This window comes from Galeopterus variegatus, unplaced genomic scaffold (assembly GCF_000696425.1).
Source record: "Galeopterus variegatus unplaced genomic scaffold, G_variegatus-3.0.2 Scaffold6102, whole genome shotgun sequence".
In the NCBI taxonomy this organism is placed as follows: domain Eukaryota; kingdom Metazoa; phylum Chordata; class Mammalia; order Dermoptera; family Cynocephalidae; genus Galeopterus; species Galeopterus variegatus.
The window spans coordinates 76,062-98,356 of NW_007732213.1; the positions used below are offsets into that span (position 1 = coordinate 76,062).

Sequence of the window (22,295 nt, forward strand, 5' to 3'; positions counted from 1 at the left end):
AAAAAAAAAAAAAAAAAAAAAAAAAAAAAAAAAAATTATTTTTTATTATTACTTACATTTTAAAGTGTTGTGGAGCAATGGGAGGGAGAGAGGGAAGGGGGGTGGGGGCGGAGGTGGCGGGGTGCTGGCCCATGGCTGGCTTCTTCACTGGCCTGGTTTCTGAGGGAGGTGAGGCATGGGGTGGGGGGGAACCGCCCGCACTACTCCGGCTCGGGAGCTCAAGTCTTTTTGGCAAACTGCACCCCCTGCAGTTCTATACTCCTGACCAGTCTCCTCTGAGTGGTCCTGTGCTGATTGGAGGGCAGATCAGCTGTCATTGCTGTGCCCCGTGTTCTCCTGGTGGGCCTGTTTCCCACAGTACCCAAGCTCCAAACACTTCCCATGGGACAGGTCGTGTGCTGGTCCCTTGCGATGATTCACCAGCTTCTGAGTGGCTCCTTTTTTCAGTTGTTGTGGCTCCTCACTCCTGTGTGGGTCCACAGGAACCCTGTTAGTGGTCTTGCTGGCCTGAGGGCCTCCAAGGCCCTCTTCTCCCCTGCCACCTCCAAGCAACTTCATATGAAGGGCACAGCTGTGGCTTTTGCCAGCTCTTGCTCTGTGTGCTCACCAGGGCCAGCCTTGAGATGGTCAGGGCTGGAAACACTTGGAGTGGTCCCTTCTTCCTCTCATTGCAGCTTCTCCCACCTTCATGTACTCCATGAGTCTCTTTTCCTCTTCTGCTGCACTCTGGTGGCCCCAGCTTGGCATTACGTTTCAGTGAGAAATTTCATGTTTCTGCATGCCACAGTGCCATTTATTAAATTTGGAAGAGATAATGTAATCTCATTATTGACTTCTTTCAACAGATGTGTAAAGCTGACTTTTGATAAATAGTGAACTTCGTTAGTGCACCCAACTTCTTAGATGTACCTATTTTAATAATCACAATATACCTATAAATATACCCCCCACCCCTTAAGGCTTTAAAAAATTTCAAAATTTATTAAATGAAAAATTATATTGCTCTGGGCTAGATGTAAATGTAGCACCATTGTTGGAGTTCTGTACAGTCATCAGTTTCAGGCTCTACTCATAAATGAGAATCCTAAAAATTTCAAGTATTTTTGTATGCTTAGTTTTATTATAGCTATAAGAACTTGATTTAGCTATAAGAACAATATTCCACGTTACTGTATTCCAAATAGCATTTCTTGGGGGTTTTCAGGGTCTGCCTTTTTAAAGAATAAATATTTGTTTTGTATTAGATACAAATATTTAAATTATTATACAGAAGTGTATTATATGAAGAGTATTTCTCCAGCATTAATCGTGAACAAAATACAACATGATGAATGGAGGGTATTAAGTGGAATTCTACTTTTGATTTCTTGAGTACACATTTGTCACAATCCACAGTTTCTGGTTGAATTGTGTTATCTTTGACCACCATGATAATGGGAAGAGCCAGGCAGCTTTGTTTTTGACTACCTCAGTGTGTGAGTGTAATAGGCACCATATGGGTTATGGTGTGAGGGTGAACATTTTCAAAGATGTTTCCAGGTAATTTCTTTAAATATGAGTATTAGATGAAGAAATTTCTGCACTTTCTCCTCCTTTTATTTCCTGCTACTGTTAAAGTACCTTATTTCATTTAAAAAGTTAGACATTTGGTCATGATGGAAAAATCATCTTTGCTTTCAAAATTTGGTATAGCTTAAGTATCCCAATACTTAATACAACAGAACATCAGGGAATTATGTAATATTAAGCAATTTAATGAAAGAAAAGCCTTTCTGTGAATTTGTTGAATACTCCTAACATGTTTTCCCTCTGCCTTTTAGAGCTTGAGTCTATTGATGAAGGATTGCTACAGTTTTGTGCCAATAAACTGAAATTGCTGCATCTTTACGAGTCTGTCAATCAATTAAATTCCCTTGATTTTCATTCAGACCCACCATTCTCTGATAATGTGAGTAATCCAAAATTTTAGTATTATACAAAATAGTCTGATTATTTTTAATTTTTTAGATTAGTTGTAAGGAAGTAGAACATTAAAATTTTTTTTTAAATCTTAAAGGTGTATTTTCTTTACTAGGCCCCCTGCTGCCTCTTTTTGCCATGCTGCTAAATTTATATTATTTATACAAGGATATTACATTTTACTGTTAATCCATTTTCACTAGTCTAGAATCTTCTGGGTTTTTTTTCCAACTCATTTTTTTAAGGTTGCTTCTCATAAAACAACTATTTCTGGACAAGGTTTGCAGTTAAAATATACTCAGCTTACTCATGTGGCAAAACAATAATTTCTTTTAACAAACAAAAAAAATGTTTTTGCCAAAGAGAAGAAACCAATTTTTCTGTGTTGTTAGCAAATTCATATCTTTCCCTTTTGTGTATGACATAATGAAATATATTTTAAAATACTCTACCTTATATACAAGTGTTCAAAATAATTGTAATAAATGTTCTATATTTTTACTCTATAAAGCATAAAAAAGTGACAGCACCTTGTAATCTGTAAACAGTGCAGTATTGCTTACTTCTGACAAATATGTACAAAATTCTTACTTTCCATACAGAGAAAGGAAGTTTGTCTTAACAGGGAATAGAGAGAAATAGTACCTTCTCTCTGTCCCTCAGATTCCTGTGTGACACTGGGCAGGCTGCCTGGCTTTGGAGCCTCGTGTCCTCACTTAACTAAGGGGAAGTCAGAAGATGATTTTAGTGATTTGTCAAGTCACTGATAATGCTTTTTAAAATTTTTTTCTGCTGTATCTGAAAGTTTATCGAGGTTTAAAGTGGAAGCCTTTTATTTTAGGTACACATATACACAAATAAGACATTTTTAAGCAGAAAAATGAGAAATTTTTCTCTCTGTAATGTAAACAACCCACACATTCTAATATCTTCTCTTTTGTCTTTGGGATTTTTGATGGATTTTATATATTTTGACAATCATAATGATATTCTGTGATTGCCATTATAAATGATTTAACCATTTTTTAGGATCTTTTGTTTTTCTTTCTACTTCAGCAATAGTGTAAAATAATTTTAAGCAATAGGAAGATTCAAGTGGATTAAGTGATGTCTACAGAAATGCCTAGATATTTCATAGATTCTTTGATGCCTAATTTTCTCCTAAGATCCAAATTCTCTCATATGCCCTGCCGAAGAAAGTTAAATATACATCATTACTAGTTTCTACAGAATTAATTTCTATTTGATAGCACAATATATATCCTCTTATAGAATTCATTTCCTCTTGTTATATCCAATATACTGTGCAAAGATAAAAGACTTATAAAATTTTAAAAATCAGTTGGCAGATAGCTCTTTTTTATTATTATTTTTTATTATTTTCGAAACACTTTTTAAGAATTAAAACCATATTTTCTTGTAGACTTGTTTGGATGTTTCAAAAACATGCAGCCACCTAGGCTGAATGGCTAATTTTGTACATATAAAACTGAAATTCAGATTTGAATTAATTCGTTTTTGCTGTTTGTGGGACATATTACATATAAGCTCACATGTAATTTCAGTACATTGAACTACTGGTATGTGTTTAATAGTTTGCAGTTTACTAGTTTTTAAAAATAACAGCCTAAAGTAAACAAATAAATGAAACTGCTCTTATTTAAGGATATAATGTTGAATATACTAATTATCCTGATTGGAGCATCACATATTGCACACATGTATTGATATTCAACTCTACACCCCACAGATAGGTACAATCAACTGTGTTTCAGTTTAAAAATAAAAAATGGCTTCATTTACGTGGCATGGGAAAGAAGGTTGTGCTTGCTGTGGCTGATCTGTGGTCGTTGACTATATGAGTGTGCGTGCTTGTGTGTGCGCTTGCCCTAATTCAGAAACATGGTGCTAGTACCTGGAGATATGTCTGCACATGTGGTATCTGAAAATAGTTTAAAAGGCTAGCAGATGATGTCTGTGACTTTTCAGTCATGAAAAGTATATCTCTGAGAGCTGCGTAGAGGACTTACATGTAGATACAGTGAGAATTATTTTCCCATATTTTTATTTTATAGTGTTTATGCTGCTTAATAAATAAGCATTTAATTTAGGAAGGTTTTTTAGTTTCCTGAGAATGACAGAAGTTGCAATTGACACACTTTTAAATTTTTTGATTACATAATATTGAGTTTATTAAAATTCTAACATTTTAGAAGAGTATAGCATGCTCTCAAGAAACTTTTTTAAATGGTACTTTCAGTGTTTCGAGATTACTTTGTTTAAATAGACTCTTACTCATGAAATGTAATTTGAGAGTTAAGTTTGAGCAGAGTACATTATAGCTATCACAGTGATAAAAAAAATCATCTTTTGCTTACAGACTTGAATTTCAGTTCAGATAGTGGGATTGACACGTGTGACGTATCTATAGAAACAGACATGGTCTATTCAGAACTTTTTAAAATTTTTTATTTTTAAGGACTTGGCTGTGTTACTAAGGCTTGATGAAAAAGAACTGCTTAAGCTCCAGGCATTGTTAGAGAAATATAAGCAAGAGAACACCAGGACTACTGTCCGATTTTCTCATGATAAGGATGGAGTGTTGCCTGTAAAAACATTCCTGGAATACTTAGAATATGAGAAAGATGTGCTCAACATAAAGAAGATAAGTGAAGAGGAATATGTGGCGTTAGGTGAGTAAAATAATAAACAGCTCTTGGTATCTTCCTTGTAGAAGAAAGACGGGTAGGAGTATACAGCATCTCAGATATTCAGTTTGTTTTGCAATTAAATTAACTAACATATTTAATGTATATTTTGGTTAATGAAATATACTCTGGATATATATGCACTATTTCATACAAGTTGTATTAATAAGTATACTGAAGAGGGGCTGGCTAGCCAGTTACCTCAGTTAGATATAGTGTGGTGTTATAACACCCAGGTCAAGGGTTTGGATCCCAGTACTGGCCAGCCACCAAAAAGGGGAAAAAAAAAAAAAAAAAGATACAGATACAATGTTAGACATATAATAATGATTTGTTTTCTGCTTTAATTAGTAAATTGAAGCATTAATTCCTCTTTTTTCATGCTGTTTTTCTCCTTTGGAATTCCAGATTGCAATTCAGGAATATTGTTCATCCAGATGATAAGTAGTTATTGCTTAGTGTGCTTTGGTTTTGTTTTACTAGGCAGTTTCTTTTTTTGGAAGTGTTTGCATGGAGAAAGCTCCACTGAGGATATGTGTCACACTTTGGAGTCTGCTGGACTTAGCCCTCAGCTGTTGTTGGTAAGGTGGTTTATTGCTAGATATTGTTTCCCCTTACAGTCATCTAGAAGTGTCAGTCTTTTTCTTTTTTTTAACCATTGTCTTTTAGCATATTAAAGGATGTACATGAAAACCTAAAAACAATCAAAGAAATTTGTAATAGAATGTTATTCCATATTTAATAGAATAATATTTTTTTCTTAAATTTTAGTAAGACTATTTCTGTGGTTGGCCTAAAATAAATTTAGAATGTGACATGTATGCGTGCATTTACAGTGGACTTTGCTCATCAGTAAAAGTTGTAATAGTAGAACTAAAACAGATCTTATTTAGAGAACAAAACAAACTTCCCTTAAAGCTGTACAGAATTGTTATTAAACGTTTCCAAACTTTGAGTATAGTTAGGATGTAACCTCTGTGCTGTAAAAAAAAAGTAAAACAGAAGAATCCTCCAATGGAAGAACAGCAACACTACCTTTTTGTCCTTTCTGAAAAGAGCAAGGGAAATTACCCCATTGCCAGCAGTTCTCCCCTCTCACCCACCCCTACACATGTACACACACACACACACACACACACACACACACACACGCTGTTTCACACTTCACTCACATTTTGTAAAACAGAAGAATCCTCCAATGGAAGAACAACAACACTACCTTTTTGTCCTTTCTGAAAAGAGCAAGGGAAATTACCCCATTGCCAGCAGTTCTCCCCTCTCACCCACCCCTACACGTGTACACACACACACACACACACACACACACACACACACACACACGCTGTTTCACACTTCACTCACATTTTATACTTTGGGCAGGGTTTGGGCATCCTACCTCTGTGAGCTTGTTGTCTGTGTTAATGTATTGTTGTTGTTGGTTTTTTTTTTTTTTTTTTTTTTACATGTAAGTCCTTTAAAAATGGATTCTGTTCTACCTCTCCTATGAAGTGTATATATGTCAGGAAGTATGTTAAAAATATACATAGGCTTTACATGAATGTTCACAAGCAGCTTTATTCTCAATAGCTGAAAACTGAAACGTATACAAATTCCTTTCACAACAAACTGGTACATTCTTACCATAGAATAATATATCTGCAATAAAAAGGAATGAACTATTGAGATACACAACAATTTGGATGAACCTCAAGGAAAATAAACAGAGTGGGAAAATGCCAATCTTAAAAAGATGCGTACTACATGATTCCATTTATGTAACATTTGTGAAATAGCACAGTTATAGGGATGGAGAACAGATTAGTGTTGCCAAGAGTTAGGGATGAGTAGGGGAAAGAGAAGTGTATGGCTGTGAAGGGTTAACAGGGAATCTTCTGCTGATGGTAATGGTTGAGTGTCTTGATCATGGTGATGGTTATGCAAAACTACCCATGTAATAAAATTGCACAGAGGTATGCACACACGCACACACACACAAGTGTATGTGTTACTGGTGAAATATAAAGAAGTGCTATGAATTTTACCAATGTCAGTTTCCTGGTTTTGATCTTGTGTAATGTTGGGGGAAATGGTGGGAAGGTTCACAGGACTTTTCTGTGCATTTCTTTGTACCACCAGTGAATCTCTAATTATTTAAAAATATAAATTAAAAAGAAAGGAGATAAATACTACCCATCACTTGAAGTTGAAATGTTTAAATAAGAAGAGCAGAGTACTTCTTGTTCTACATTGTGTTTAATTAATATCAACAAACTTTTGTTGTCTGCATTAAATCTGGGGTTTAAGAAACACTTGAAAAAAATGAACCTCAAACCTTACCCAAACCATCTACAGAAATTAACTGAAAATGGGACATCAACCTAAATGTAAGAGCTTAAACTATAAAACTTACAGAATAAAGCATAAGAGAAACTTTGGTTTAGGCAAAGATATCTCAGGGCAGAAAAAGCAGGAACCATAAAATAAAAAGTTCAGAGATTGAATAAGGGGCATGAAAAAATAATTATGATTTGTAGCAATAAATACGCTAATAAAAAAATTTTAATTAAAAAAATAAATGAATTAGCAAAAAACCAAGACATTGTTTCCTATACCAATATCACCATTATTAAACTAAAATTTAGTGGCAGAAAGGTAGTATGAATAGGAAAAATGCTTGATTCTTTAGTTCATTTTACAGGAATGGACTATACTAAAACTGGGGAGAAAAGGCCTTATCCATTAATTCTATATTTACTTGGTCTCTACAATGTGCCATTCTGTGTTCCAAATAAAAATAGTACTATGGGGAAAAAAATTTTTATTAAGTGTTAATAAATTGTACATCATCAAAATTCAAAAGTTAATTTTTTAAAGACTGTTAAAAAACTGAAAAGGCAAGCTGCTTTTTCAAAACATATATCTGGTAAATGAATTGCAACCGTATTATACAAAGAATTCATATAATTCAATAAGACAAACAATGTAATAAAAAAATGAGCAAAAGATTTCAGTAGACACCAGAAAATAGAAACACAAATGGCAGATAACCACCTGAAAAATGTTTAACATCGTTATCCTTTAGGGAAATGCCAAATAAATCCCCAGTGGCTTCTCCCTCACTAGTATGACTAAAATTAAAAAGAATGACCATACCATGTATTGGTGAGAATTTGGAGCCATCACTACTCTCAAAACAGCTAAGGGAAATGCAAACTAATATTACTACTTCAGAAGACAGTTTGGAAGTTTCTTATAAAGTTGAACATAGATTTACCCTAAAATTCAGCAATCTCACTCCTTGTTATTTATCCAAGAAGAATGAAAATATATGTTTACATAGACAACTGAAATGTTCATAGCAGCTTTTTTCATAATAGCCCAAATTGGAAACAGTCCAAATGGTACCTAACAGTAAATGGATAAATAAATTATGGTGTATCCATACAACAGAACGAACTATTGGTACACAGAATAACATTAGTGAATATCAAAAGCATTGTGCTAAATGAAAGGACCCAGAAACAAAAGACTACCTATCATATCATTTGTTACTCTTTTAATAGAAAAATTTTATGTAAAATATTAGAATAGGCAAAATAGAGTAATAGAAAGAAGATCAGCATTTGCTAGGGAATGAGGATGGGAATTGGAAATTGATTATAAAGAGACACAAAGAAATTTTGGGGTGGTAGAGATGTACTTTATCTTGTTTACAGTGTTGGTTATCCAATTTAAAGTAGTGAATTTTATTGTGTGTATATATATTTTAAAAATAGTATAATGCATATATATATATATATACGTTATACTATATACATACACACTGTATATATATATATACACACACACACTGTATATATATATATACGTTATACTATATACATACACACTGTATATATATATATACACACACACACTGTATATATATATATATATCTGGAATTTCCCCACATAAACTCATAGGCTGTGAGTATATTTTTATCATGCTATTAAATTTATAGAATAGATTATGATTTTAAAATGTTACTTTAAAAAATCATCTAGCTCTCAGAGACTGTATTTCACACATTCCAAATTATTGGATTGGTCTCTTTTCTTTTGCTTTTCTTAGACAAATGTTTTATGGAAGGGTTTCATTTTTAAAGCATACATCACCAGCTGAATGCTATTAAGCAATCATGTAATTTTTTTTTTTTTCCTTTTTGTCTTTTTTCGTGGCCGGCAATGGATCGCAACCCTCATTGTCGCGCCCATACCGGACCGGGACCGGCAACGGGATCGCAACCCTCGGTGTTGCGCCTGCACCTCGCTCAGCCAGTGAGCGGGAACCGGTCTGTATGTGGGATCCGAACCCTCGGTGGGAGGCGCCACTGCGCTCCCAAGCGGTGCACTGTAGCAGTGCGCCACCGGGCCGGCCCAATCATGTAATTTTTATAAATTCTACTGGAGTATAGAATAAAAGGGAGAGGTATTTTCACTTAAAGCATGTAATTAATGGTTATGAATGGGGAGGGAAGGGGGAACTTCTCTAAAAAAAAAAAAAAAATCAAAGCCCAAGAATTAAAGTAAGAAATTGAATTGTACAATAAGAAAAGCTTTTTTCCTCGATCATTGTGGTCACATTGATCAGAGGAAATGTCAGTCAGCATATTCAGGCCATTGCTAACTCATCCAGCCTTGGAATGGTGAGGTGCAGTTTTGGGTACCATGAAGTCAGTGTGCATTCTGCTTACATCTTGCTAGTTCCCAAAGTAGTTAGTACCAGTGCCAAAATAGACACCAATGATATTTTTTTGAGGTACTGTATTTTGAATTGTTTTTTAAAGAGAATAGATAAATTATTGTGTTATGTTAAAAGAGTAACAGACTTTTAGGAATTAGGCATATAAAAATGAGTAAAATGTGGTAGGTCTTTTAGCAAAATACATTATTAGTATTATATAGACATACTATTTGGAAGTGTAAGTGTTCCTATTTTCTGAATTTTTTTTTTTTTTTTTTTTTTTTTTTTTTTTTGGGCATTTGGCTGGTAAGGGTTGACCTTGGTGTTACCAGCACTATGCTCTAACCCACTGAGCTAACCAGCCTGCCCCTTGAAATATTTTAAATGGTAGTTTTATTGGATTTTTGTTCATGAAGAAACTGGTACTTGTAATGAAGGTTGTACAAATTTTTTAATTTACAAAGATTTCTAGATGCCCACAGATTTTTCTGTAAAACTTACATTTGATTTAGGGACTATTTTGCCAAATTAGTGTAGTTCACAGAAGACAGCTGATAGTTTCTCAAAACATTTAAAGCTTTATAGGTATACTGCAGTGGAATTTTATCAAGCTATAGATTTTTATAACTTAAAACAGACCTTAGTTTTCAGGAAAGACTCTAGAAAATAAGGCTCACCCAAAAGACTAATAAAATAAGTTCCTTTAACTATAAAGGCAAGGCTGCCAGACAGCTTTCTTGTGTCCTGTCTGCCACCATTGTCATTCATTCCATTGAGTGAAGAAGGATTCAAATTTAAGGATATTGATGTTATAGAAAGATAGTCACTTAAAGGTAACTGCTTATCAGCCACTAGAAGCATCTCCTAAGGTCCCATGGTGTTTTCTGTTTTATTCTTAGATACAGATTTTAGTATTCGTTAAGGTATTGCCTGACTTAGAACAGAGGAATTAACTAAATTTTATCTCAAAGTTTCTGTTATTCAAAATCTGTTATTCAGATATCATCTGGTAATATGTCAATATGTGACATATTTACTTGAGAAAATAATATAATTCTCATTTATAATATGTGAATTCATAATATGGATGTTTATATTATGAGTTATTTTACATTCTTTGTTGTGGTTTGAAAGTCTATCTTATTGTGTATTCACTAGTTGTGGAGGTAGTCACCTTTGTATACTATCTTTTCCTGTTGTATGTGTCCCTGTTTCTATACAGTAGCTTAATTTAACTATATTCTCTTTGATTATTTTTCTGTCATCGCCTTAATTTTTCCTGGAGTTTAAAAAATATTTTTATTGCTTATAAGCAATTCTAAAATTATATCATTGTGTTCTCTTGCCATCCTCTATTTCATACTGATCTGCATACAAATAGAAGTTTAACTGGAATTTTTAAAGTAAGAAAAACACACTCTATGTTATAAACAAAGATTACCTGGTTGGGCAGGAGATGGAAGGAGGTAGAAGTTTAACTGGAATTTTTAAAGTTTATTAAAAAAAAAACAAGAAAAACACACTCTATGTTATAAACAAAGATTACCTGGTTGGGCAGGAGATGGAAGGAGGTGACTTAGGGAGAGACAAGGAAGGAGATTGAAGTGGAACAAGTTTTTTGGTTGTTTCAGCATTTGCTAAAGGTGATGGTCGGTAGGGGAGTGGTTAGTTGGAGAGAAAAGTACAAGAGTTCATAGTATGAAGAGAGGTCCAAGGCATGGCGTTTTACTTTGGCTGCCTTAATTTAAGAAACTTCATCGATGACTAAGACATGAACCAAGATTTGAGAGAGATTAAACCTGTGGATATGTTTAGAAACCTGACGTACTTTTACAATAAGCCCTAGTCATACGTTTTGTACCTAAAATTGAGTCTAATGTCAAAAGTGAGCCTAAAAGATAAAGTAAATTCTACTCTCGCTCTCGCTGCCTTTTGATTTGCTTTACAGAGCACATACACATGAAACTGAAACAGTTATTGTCAGTTACATGTAAAATGTCTTTGTAACCTTATAGGCAACCAGTTTTTTAGCCTGACTTGTGATTATAAGCAGCAGTGTTGTATGAGGTTGAGAGGAAGTCTAGAAGAGAGGGCAGGAGTACCCTTGATAAATGAGGTAAGGTCAGTCAGAGTTTCATGGGTTAAACAGGATGTTGGATGGCAGGTGGAATGAATACGGTATAATGTGATCCTATTTTTGTACAACAGTGACACCCTCATCCTCCCGCCAAAATACTGTATGTGTATCTGTACATATAAAGCCATTAGTGGAATGAATACGGTATAATGTGATCCTATTTTTGTACGACAGTGACACCCTCATCCTCCCGCCAAAATACTGTATGTGTATCTGTACATATAAAGCCATTAGTGCCTTGGCGTGTAGTAAGTTTTATATAACCATAGTATTTGTTGCCGTTAATATTGTCCTTATTTTATGAGCATGAGGGGAGACTTAGAAGGGAAGTTAAACAAGAAAAAGGAGAACTAGAAAAGTTCGCTTTAAAGAGTGTGTACGTGTATGTTCATGTATAATTTCATATGTGTAAAACTTATGTACATCTATAAATTTATATGTACGTGTTTACACACCCATACACATGAAAATTTTTACAGGGAGAGAAAAGAAAACACACATGTTAGAATCAGGTAAGTCTAGGCTCACAGCATAACTGTAGCTCATTGCCTGTGTGCTGCTGGCTTCTGCTTGGTGAGTTTGTTTCCTCGCTTCTGAAGTCTGGGCATGTCCGCACCGCAGAACATGTTAGGGCCAAGTGCGGTGATGTGCGCGTCACGGTCTCACCAGAGCTCCTGATCCTAAGTTGTCCTCACAGGTTCACTTCCTTCATGCACTTCTCCTTCATCTCCCTGCCCTCCTTAATTTTTGAAAATTGTTTGAACTAATACGTTTAAAGTGACAGTCAACCTTTTATTTTAGAGCTTTTTTCACATTAAAGTGCTGCAGTATTGTCAGCAATCAAGGCCTTTCACAGATACCAGTACTTACAGATGTGACATTGCGCTATTAAACTTTTCATTATCTAAGAATTATGTGTGAACAGATTTCATAAATCTTAAAAATAAGTGTGCTGGCTTATAGGCATCTTAAGGACACGTAAGGTGTAATATGCTCCTTGACAGAGGTTTGAATTAGAAGGTGTTGCCTAACCCAAAGGAGAGATGGAATGGTGGATTTTAGGTATCCAACAGAAAATAATGAATCTCTTAGGTAGATGAGGTCCCTCATACTGCCCCTTGTTATGGTATAACAAGCAATCACTTATTTTCCAGCCCAAAAGGCCGCATCATGTATATGCATATGTGTGCTGTCTAGAAAAGTTTGAGATTTTATCCACGTTAAGTATTTTTTAGACTGAAAAGATTTAAATTTGATTTTAGTCTCTACTCCTGAGTGTCTGGCTTTCTAAGGAAAAAGAAATTTTGGATCAACCACAGTCTGTCTGCTGTCTTCATACAATGCTGTCCCTCCTGAGCAGGATGAAAGGTAGGATGCTGGTGCGCATTGTAGTTCCGCATTTTCAGGACCCTCAGGTACTGCTCTTGGAAACAAAGTTTAGTGTTTGCAATACCACAGAAACAGCAAGGAGGGAGGTTGGTTTCTCTTAATAAAATGAGAGGATAGTATCCAAAACATTTCACCATAGATATTCTTTTGTGTATTGATAGAAAACTCTTAATGCATTTGATGTATGCTTTGATTCATGAAAATTACTTTTATATTTTGTATCATCATAAAAAATAATGTGATGTAAACAGCATGTTTTCTTAACTCAGTAAGGCAAATTGGATATTCTTTGGGAAAAGGAAAGTTTTTATAATTTTTGTATGATTATCCAAATATTAATCTATTATATTAAAATATTTGATGGTAGTTTTCAGTAATGATGAAAATATTCCAAATAGGGACTTAATATTGATTTAGAAACAAGATGACTAACAGATCATAAATAAGTGGAATATAAATGTTCTGAATAAAATAGATTGTAGATTTATTTTCCAATTCATTCAGAAATATACAAATACATCAGTGGGGCATTTAGTTTTAATATTATGTTTAACATGAAAGATTAGACAAAAAGTTGATGAGGTGGGAGTTTATTTTTTAATTTCCCCCCTATCCTGGTAGTGGCCATTGATGAGACCTGGGATTCCCAATCGGTGTCCCCTTGGTGGCAGCAAATGCGCATGGCTTGTATACAGTCTGAGAACAATGGAGCTGCTCTGTTATCTGCACACGTTGGACATTCTGTTGCTGCACAGATATCGAACAGTATGACAGAGAAAAAAGTAAGTTGGCCGAGGTATGGCTTTGATCTGTACCCATCTGATCAGCTAAGGGAATGCTTTTCCTTTTCTGGAGTATATTGTCTTCAGTGTTATGGAACATCGAAAATTTAAAATGTGTTCAGCAGGTTCTTATTTGTTTGGGTTTTTTGGGTGACAGGGGGATGAGGGGTGCTGCCCTTAATTTGTTTATTCAGATGCCGTGCATACTTGAATTTAGCAGTTGCCACATAGTGTGAGGGAAAAAGTGCTGAAGTTGGAGAGCACAGAACTGGCTGTCTGCCAATAGCTGGTGATTTGTGGTAAGTCCCTTTAAAAGGAGTCTCCTGGCTTCAGTTTCCTCACCTAAAAGAGGTCAGGGTTCAACTGTATTATTTCCTAGGTGTATTCCAGTTCCAAAGTTCTGGGATTGTCTTTACCCCCTTCCCCTCGCATATAAGGACTCAAATGTAAGTTTCCTACTGACCTTTTGCTTTGTGATGTTTCTTCTTCTCTTGAGGACTCAAATTTATATTAAAAAAAAAAAAAGACTAATATTCCTTATATTGCGGTGGATTAAATAATTTTTTTCTAAAGGGATGTTACATTAATTTGGATGAGACACATGAATGGGTCTGTGCAGATTCATTTAATATTGTCTGTCTCAAGTTGTTTATAGGCTAAATTTAATATTGCTAGCTTTAGGTGTTTATAATGATGGAGAAAGAGGAGATTTAAAATATGTTTTTCAAGTTGACAAGTATATTCTGAAGTTATATCGGTATCCTGATTGGTACTGATAGAAAAGGCTCTGGCCCTTGCCAGAGGTGGCCCGGAAAGCCTTTTGAGGTGTACACTGATTGAATCGGGGTCATTACTGAAGGGCTCCTTATAAATATTTCAACTCACCATTCTTGCCCTTGAGTCTCCAGTCTACTCCTGACCCTCATGTTTCATCCAGCCAAGTAGTAATATTCATGAAACAGCATCTATGAGTTGTTTCGTGATGTTTCCTGACTCTTCATCAGCCTTCAAGTAAAAAGCTCATTCTGTTAATATTGATTCAGAATCTTTGCCAGAGAATCACCAGTGCATTTTTTGTTAGTTTTCCCAAACAGCTTTGGGTGCTGATTCAGAGGCCCTCACTGATTCCTGGGAGGCCCTTTCTCTTGACACTGAATACTGGAAACTCCTGCTGAAACAACTGGAAGATTGTCTCATACTTCAGACTCTGCTTCATAGCAAGGGGAATGCTCGAACCTCCAGAATGTCATCACTGCAGGCTGAGCCACTTCCAAGGCTTTCTGTTAAAAAATTATTAGAAGGAGGAAAAGGTAAGCTGAAGTTTATTTGAGCATTTGCATCTACATTTTTGTTACACATTTTTTAAACAGAAATGACTGAAAGAGTAGGGAAAGAGAAATATACTCAGATTTTAAAAATAATAATAACCCTCTATATACTTCTTAATTAATTTTCTCTAAGTCTGATTCAGTCAGTTCCCTGCTCAGGAACCCTAGGTACTTCTTCCTGCCTAACAAAATGAGTAGTGGTTCTCAAAAAGTGGTCCGAGGACCTCACAAGCCTTCCTTTTCCACCTACATGTCTGTGTGAGACCAGATTTTCCTTGTATGCTTAACCAAAACAACAGATCACAATAGATTGGATGCCAGAGATGATTGGAGCATCCAGATATAAGCCAGACATTAAATAGATTTACAACAGTATAAAGTAGAACCACTTTTGTCAGTAAACATCTTTTTTTGCTTTGGGAAATACAGTTATTTTCATAAAATATTAGCATGTAATAGGTTTATTATTTTTATTTTTAAGTGAATTAATAAAGAATATTTTTAAATATCTCACTTTTAATTTCTAATATTGTAAATATTGACAGATGTAACCCATAAACCTAACTTCTTTGGGGTTGTCAGCAATTTTTAAAAATTAAGGGGGTCATGAGACAAAGAAGTTAGGACTGCTGGAACAAAGCATAAAATATTAAGCTAGCTCTTCAGGAACCTTGACTTGGAGTCCAACTCATTTTTCTGCTTCTTTTCTTGCTTACTTGCTAGGTTTTAGATAAAATGAAGCATGTGTGTGACTCTCGTCTTTGGACCTGAGCCTGTCCTCTTTTCTTTTCCTGCATCTCCCACTCATGGATGACTAATTTTATTCATCTTTCAAGATCCAGCTCAAATGTTGTCTCCTCCAAGAAGCCTCTCATGATTCAGGAACAACAAATTCTCTCTTCTTTCTCCTAATCTCAGCAGAACTTTATTCCTCATTTCTGATGCATCACTTCTATTGTCCTGGAGTTATTTGGGTTCCTGTGATTGTATCTTGCAGGAGTATAAGCATCTTACATTTTGAATTATCTTTGGGTGCTCACTCTTCTGTTCAGCAGCTCTGTTAGGCATTTAACACTGTAATTTATAGATTTTTATTTAGTTAACTCATTCTTTGTAGGACTTCTGACCATTTTTTAATTGTAAACTTACTACATTCCATGTTCCACCTAGTGAAAGTGTAGAAACACCATTTTAATTAACCCGAGCACTATAGTCAGGGGCTTAATTCTGTAATTAAGAATTATCAAATGATTTAGAAACGAAACATAAGAAATTAGATCATGCAGCACACTGCTCCCATTTATTTTCACTGATAACTGTAAGTTTACTGTAAAGCATTCTTTTTGTGGTAACATTTTTATTTGAATTAAGATAGGAGGAAAGACTGAAAAAAGGTTGTGGTAAATTATAGAAGAAAGTATAATATTTTTAAGGTAATAAACAGGACTCTTCAAACATCTTGAATCTTTTTCACCATGCATTTAAAATTTTTTGTACTGCATTGATGGTTGAATCGTGGTATGGTATCATGTTGTTAATTAGATATGGCTAAATTTTGCCCATAAATATTTTATGTAAGCAAGTTAGAAAGTAATTAGAAGTAATACTGTGTTGCCCTTAGAAGCCTAGACTCATGAGTATCATGCTAATCCATCTGTTTTCTCTTAAAATTTAAATGAAAGTGTTTTAAGGATGTATCCATTTCTGTCTGTCTGGTAAGATGCAGTTTGGATTTGTGGACACAGAAAATATGTGGTATACAGACACATATGCACATGCATTTATGTTTGTCACTTTTTGAGAGGGTAAAGACTCCCCAAAGTAGCAAATACCCTGCTTGCCCTCACAAGGTGAGGGGTAGGTAGTAGCACTGCTGTAAATCTCATGGCTTTTGGGGGTCACCTTCAGGCTCAAAAATGAATGTAGCACTGAGATCTCTTTATAAGGAAATGCGGGTTATGCATTGTATTGGCTCCCGTTGGCAAACACTGCCACGTATGTGCTATAAATTTTCGTTTTCTTTCTTGTCTCCCAACTACAGGTGGCATTGCAGACAGTGTAGCCAAGTGGATATTTAAACAGGACTTCAGTCCTGAACTATTAAAACTGGCTACTAAAGAAAGAGATGTAGAAAACCCAGATGAACCCAAAGAAGGTATTAACAGAGGTTTCCTGGAGGTGTCAGAGGTGGAGATGGACTTAGGAGTCGTACCAGGTGATACACAAATAATGAGAAATATGAACTCCAGAGTGGAAAGATGTGGCTGAGTTTTTATTACAGAAAGAATAACATCGTCACTGTCCTCTGACTTTCAGACCTACTGCGTTTAGCCTACAAGCAGTTTCCTTGTAGCCTTGAGCTGGACGTGCTGCACGCACATTGCTGCTGGGAATGTGTCGTACAGTGGAATAAAGACCCAGAGGTAGGACTCTCACTACTCCTTCCGTGTTAGTTCTGCTTCTGTGCTCGTGCTGTTCGTATGTGTGGAAGGTTTAATTAAACAGCACTGGCGTTTTCCCTGTGGAGTGTCTCTGTAGTAGTAACTGTGCTGGGCCTTTTTCATACATTACCTCTTACTCCTCACAGTAACCTATAAAGTGTAGGTAGTGTCTACAATCCCCATTCTACAGAAGAGAAAACTAGGACTCAGAGAAGTTAAGTTCCTTGCCTGAGGACACACTGCTAAAGAAAGTGCCAGGATTTAAGCATAGGTTTCTCTTTATTTAAAACCAGTATGTTTTGCTCTACTCCCTAGTTAGGTCGTGACAAGTGTATTTTCATTTTCTTCTGAATTCCTGCGTGTAATGGCACCTACCTAACAGAATTCTCAGAAGTACAGTCAAAAAAGGCATATTGTGCATGGGGTTGACTGTAGTCCAGGGTTAGCCTTGTTGCCCTCTTAGCTCTCTGCTCGGGCATCATTTTTTCTCACTTACGGTAGGCACCTTCTCTCCTGAGGCACTCACCGTCTGGAAGCAGCACAGGACAAGGGCACCAGGCATGGAGGCAGAGGCCTGGAATTGGATTCTGGATGAATCGCTGAAAGTGTCTGCATCTGTGTGCAGGACAGTTACTGAATCTCTGGCCTATTATTTTTTTCTACTGCCACCCCTGTGAAGGTGCCAATCCTTCAGGGTTAATGCCAGGATCAATATGACGTAAAACCTATGGCGAATACTCCTCTTTGCTAGTCAGTCCCTTGCTCAGGCCTCCCTAGTTGGTGCTCTGATGTATTATTCCACTCAAATCAAAATTCTTTCCTTTATCTCCTTATATCAGATTGCATTCTTGTAGAGAAATCTCATGGATCAACTAGTTTATGCTAATATATTAGTGGTAGGAGTTTTCTTTTTTCCTCCAAAAACTTCTCTTTTTTATGTACTTATTTACATATTAAAGGAGGACACTACAAAAGTAAGTGATTTAAATAAAGGAATGGTCTTTGATCAATTAAACCTTGACCAAAAAGAGATTTTAGGACAAAGGATCCTCTGAATGCCCCTGAAATCACCCTCTTTAGTTGACTACTCTATAACTGGATGGAATCATATTTAGGCTGTCTACTCGAATTGGGTTTTTTCATTCCATGAAAAAAGGAATGTTAGGATTAGAATGAGGCACAATGGTTTCAAAATCTAAATAATTCCAGATTCAGGTCAAAGAGAGTGGCATTTAAGAAGAAAACTGCTTTACAGCTAATAGTAATCACAGCAACAACTAGTATGACCTTGGTGCACGTTTCTGAACTCCTCATACCAAGTTTCTCCTAAAATGGGGCCTATAATAGTAGACATCTCGAAAGGCTGTGTACAGCAGTTTGTAGAGAAAAGGCATGCATAGTACCTGACATTTTGATTAGTGTTATTGTCCATTATTAGAATTGCTTATATTTAAAATAAGTGGCTGTTTTTCTTGTTTTTCCTGTTATCTCCTTGCCGTATCCATCCTGTATCCCATCTCCATAATTTCACACACATGACTTTCTTAGGCTCAAAACAATTGAAATCACCTTTGAAGCATTTCCAACATCAGTACGTGTTGGCTGTAGTGATGTCTTTAATCTGTGTACAGTCTACAAAATTATTTTGCAAAGATCTGGATAATTTTATCAGCATTACATACTGTATTTGGGTTTTAGTATGTAAACTTCCTTGATTAGAAAGGTTGAATTTTAAACATCTCCTATGCCATTTTATATTACCTTCTCTACTTTACATTGTTCTCCTTGGCACTTACCACTAACATGCTGTGTGATGTACTTACCATATTTGTTGTCCAGCTCCTTCAGTAGACGTCAGTGAAGCAAGGCCTCGGGTCTGTTTTGTTCATAATAGTATCCCTGGTGCCTCAGACAAGGCTTGGTGCATAGTAGAAGCTTAATAAATATTTGTTTGTTTTGACAGCTGGCCAGCATAAGGATCTGAATCCTTGACCTTGGTGTTATAACACCACGCTTTAACCAGCTGAGCCAACTGGCCAGCCCTCAATTAATATTTGTTGAATGAATGAATGAATGAATTATATTTGCAAATGTAAACTCACTGTTTTTGCATCTGTGTGAAATTCAAGTATTTATGGGAGAGAACATTTCTGTGATGTACAGACCACAGTAAATTTGAGTCCAGATGTCTGCATAAATAACCTGGGAGTTTGTAGGAATTAATCATTTAATAGGTAATGTGAATTTAAGAGGGATGATTGAAGTTATCAAAAGTTACTTCTTATCTAATACTCCTGTGCTCTTACTGCAACATTCTTAGATAGCTTTATGCAGAAATTTATATAAGAAATCTCCATTGGTATTGGAAACACCTGTTAAATGATACACCTTTTTTTTCTCTCTCTTTTTTCTCTTTGTATGTAAGGAAGCACGTTTTTTTGTTAGATCAATAGAACATTTGAAACACATTCTTAATGCACATGTTCAGAATGGTAAGTAAGCATATTAAAAACATTACTGATTGATTCAAAAGAGACAGACATCCTGATTTAAATAAAAATTTAAATGTTTGTTTGCTTGTCCTACCACCTAATATATTGCTGTGTATTGCTATATGCAAAGTACTGGCTATTTTAACTACTTGGAAAAATGCTATCCAGGAGTGGGCGAGGAGGCTGGTAGTTATTGTCACCTTCTGTCCCCCAAGCTGACTCCAATTGCTAGGTGTAAGTAAGGGAGCTATTATGCATGAATCATTGATTCCCTCTTTAGTTCACAGGTAGAGAAGAAAAGAGGATGGGTTTCTCAGGACTGTAATTCTTGATAAAAAAGCTAGGTAGCCAAAAGAGAAACTACTTTGTGCTTCTCTTAATCAAAGTGAATATTCTCCACTATTCTACAGGGGCTGCTGATAGCTCCTTGAGAAAATGTTACGTTATAGTAGAGAACTTGTAAACACGTTGCTGATTCCATTTAATAGATAGATGGGTTTCGTTATAAGAATTAAGTGATGAGATCAGTTCTAGACTAGTTAGTAACTTTTATAAGTGGTAAGACTAGGTGTTAGTCTGGGTGAGAAGAGGTGTCACCTTATTTCTGTGATAAATTCTAGAGAAGTTGCTTATCTCTACTTTACCTGTGTCACCTTCTGGCAGGTGGCATGAAGTCAAGTTTCAGAAGTTATAAAATGTTCCATTTTACATGAAGAGAACTTGAAAATTAATTATTAATTCATCTCGTAGATCTTACCTTCTTTCAAGAAAAGAAGAATTTACAATGACTTGTTTGTAAAATATGGTCTCTAGTCTATCCTTTTTAATAAAATTAAGTTACTTACTGACTTTAGGCTAGTATTTCTTCAAGTTAGGCCTTTACCCCATTTGTACATCGAGTAAGCTTCCTGGCTTCTTCACAGCCTATAAAGGACCTTTGCTCCTAGGTACAGAATCAGCTGCATGGGTAGTAATAACAGCATGTGAAATGTCATGTTTACACTGCCTGATTGACAGCTGTTTCAGAAATTTAATTTTAATGCCACAGCTTAATGAATATGGAAGTATAAAGCCCATATTTTTTGTTTGGTTATGTTTTTAAAATTTTTTTTAAAATATTTTTTGTGGTTTTTTAAATAGTTTTTTATATGTCACTTTAGTTGGTGGTTACATATGAAAAAATCTATTGGTGGGCATTGGGATTGTTTCTAGTGTTGGCTGTAATGAAAAAGCTATTCTCAACAATCTTATCTATATCTCTTATATTCATTTCTTGGGTGTATCCTGAACAGTAGAATTGCTGGGCGATAGGGTAGATACATATTTAACTTTATAGTAAATATGGCCAGTTTTCTAAGTGGTTTTACCACTTATCTCACCAGCACTATATGAGTGTTTCATTTGTTCCACATACTCACCAGCGCTTGTTATTGTCATTTAAAATTTTTTTAGCCTTTCTAGTGGTTGTATGATGCTATCTCATTGTGATTTCTCTGATAACTAATGATGTAAATCTTTTCTCATGCTTCTTGGCCATTTGGAAATATTCTTTATGCAGCCCAGTTCTGACTTTTATTAAAGATAAATATTAAGAAATGATATCTAAATAAATAGCTCACATAGTTTGGTAAGCTTAAGGAAGACAATAATTTGTTTTGTGTGATGAAAGCGAGAATATATAAACAGTCTATTTACTACTTCACTTGCTGCCTAGGCATTGCGCTGATGATGTGGAATACGTTCTTAGTTAAAAGGTTTTCTGCTGCTACATACTTAATGGATAAGGTAAGGTAATTTTAAATTTCATGTACTGACTTCTTATTTATTTAGTTCCTTTAATTAATTGACTGATGTTAGAAAGATTGGGCCTTGTTAGAGTATTTTCTATTTGATACTACATTTTACTCATGCTCAGTTAAATATAATTCCCAGCACTGGCATTTCAGTGACATGAAGAAGAGCTCTAAACCCTCAGAAAGAGAGTAATATACAAACTGTAAAAGCCTCCTCACCAAAGAGAGTAGGACTGGTGGTTGAATAAAGCAACAGTTTTCATTTTATTTTAAATTAAAATGTACAAATGTACACTTACTCACCAGTCTTTCGACACAGGGCCAAGATATTTTCTTTGAATGTGGTTGACTACAGTTCTGCTTTGGTTTTCTTACATAAACCTCACCCATAATGCGTTGCCTGTCATTTCTAGATCCTGTCTTTCTTTCTTTCTTTCTTTCCATTCTTTCCTTTCTTTCTTTCTTTCTCTTTCTTTCTTTCTTTCTTTCCATTCTTTCCTTTCTTTCTTTCTTTCTCTTTCTTTCTTTCTTTCTCTCTCTTTC

General features: G+C 35.4%; 1 protein-coding gene across 1 annotated transcript in view; it reads left to right on the forward strand.

Annotated features, from left to right (window-relative positions):
• The window catches only part of RAB3GAP2 (RAB3 GTPase activating protein subunit 2 (non-catalytic)), a gene marked incomplete at its 3' end in the record, with an annotated part of 103,863 nt that overhangs the window by 72,580 nt on the left and 8,988 nt on the right, over nucleotides 1-22,295 (forward strand). Inside the window, exons 19-28 of the mRNA XM_008590443.1 lie at nucleotides 1,821-1,948; nucleotides 4,439-4,652; nucleotides 5,151-5,248; nucleotides 12,790-12,895; nucleotides 13,538-13,698; nucleotides 14,780-15,008; nucleotides 17,068-17,241; nucleotides 17,343-17,449; nucleotides 19,893-19,959; nucleotides 21,674-21,744. Coding sequence (XP_008588665.1) covers nucleotides 1,821-1,948; nucleotides 4,439-4,652; nucleotides 5,151-5,248; nucleotides 12,790-12,895; nucleotides 13,538-13,698; nucleotides 14,780-15,008; nucleotides 17,068-17,241; nucleotides 17,343-17,449; nucleotides 19,893-19,959; nucleotides 21,674-21,744 — 1,355 coding nt within the window. The remainder of the gene's footprint in view (nucleotides 1-1,820; nucleotides 1,949-4,438; nucleotides 4,653-5,150; nucleotides 5,249-12,789; nucleotides 12,896-13,537; nucleotides 13,699-14,779; nucleotides 15,009-17,067; nucleotides 17,242-17,342; nucleotides 17,450-19,892; nucleotides 19,960-21,673; nucleotides 21,745-22,295) is intronic.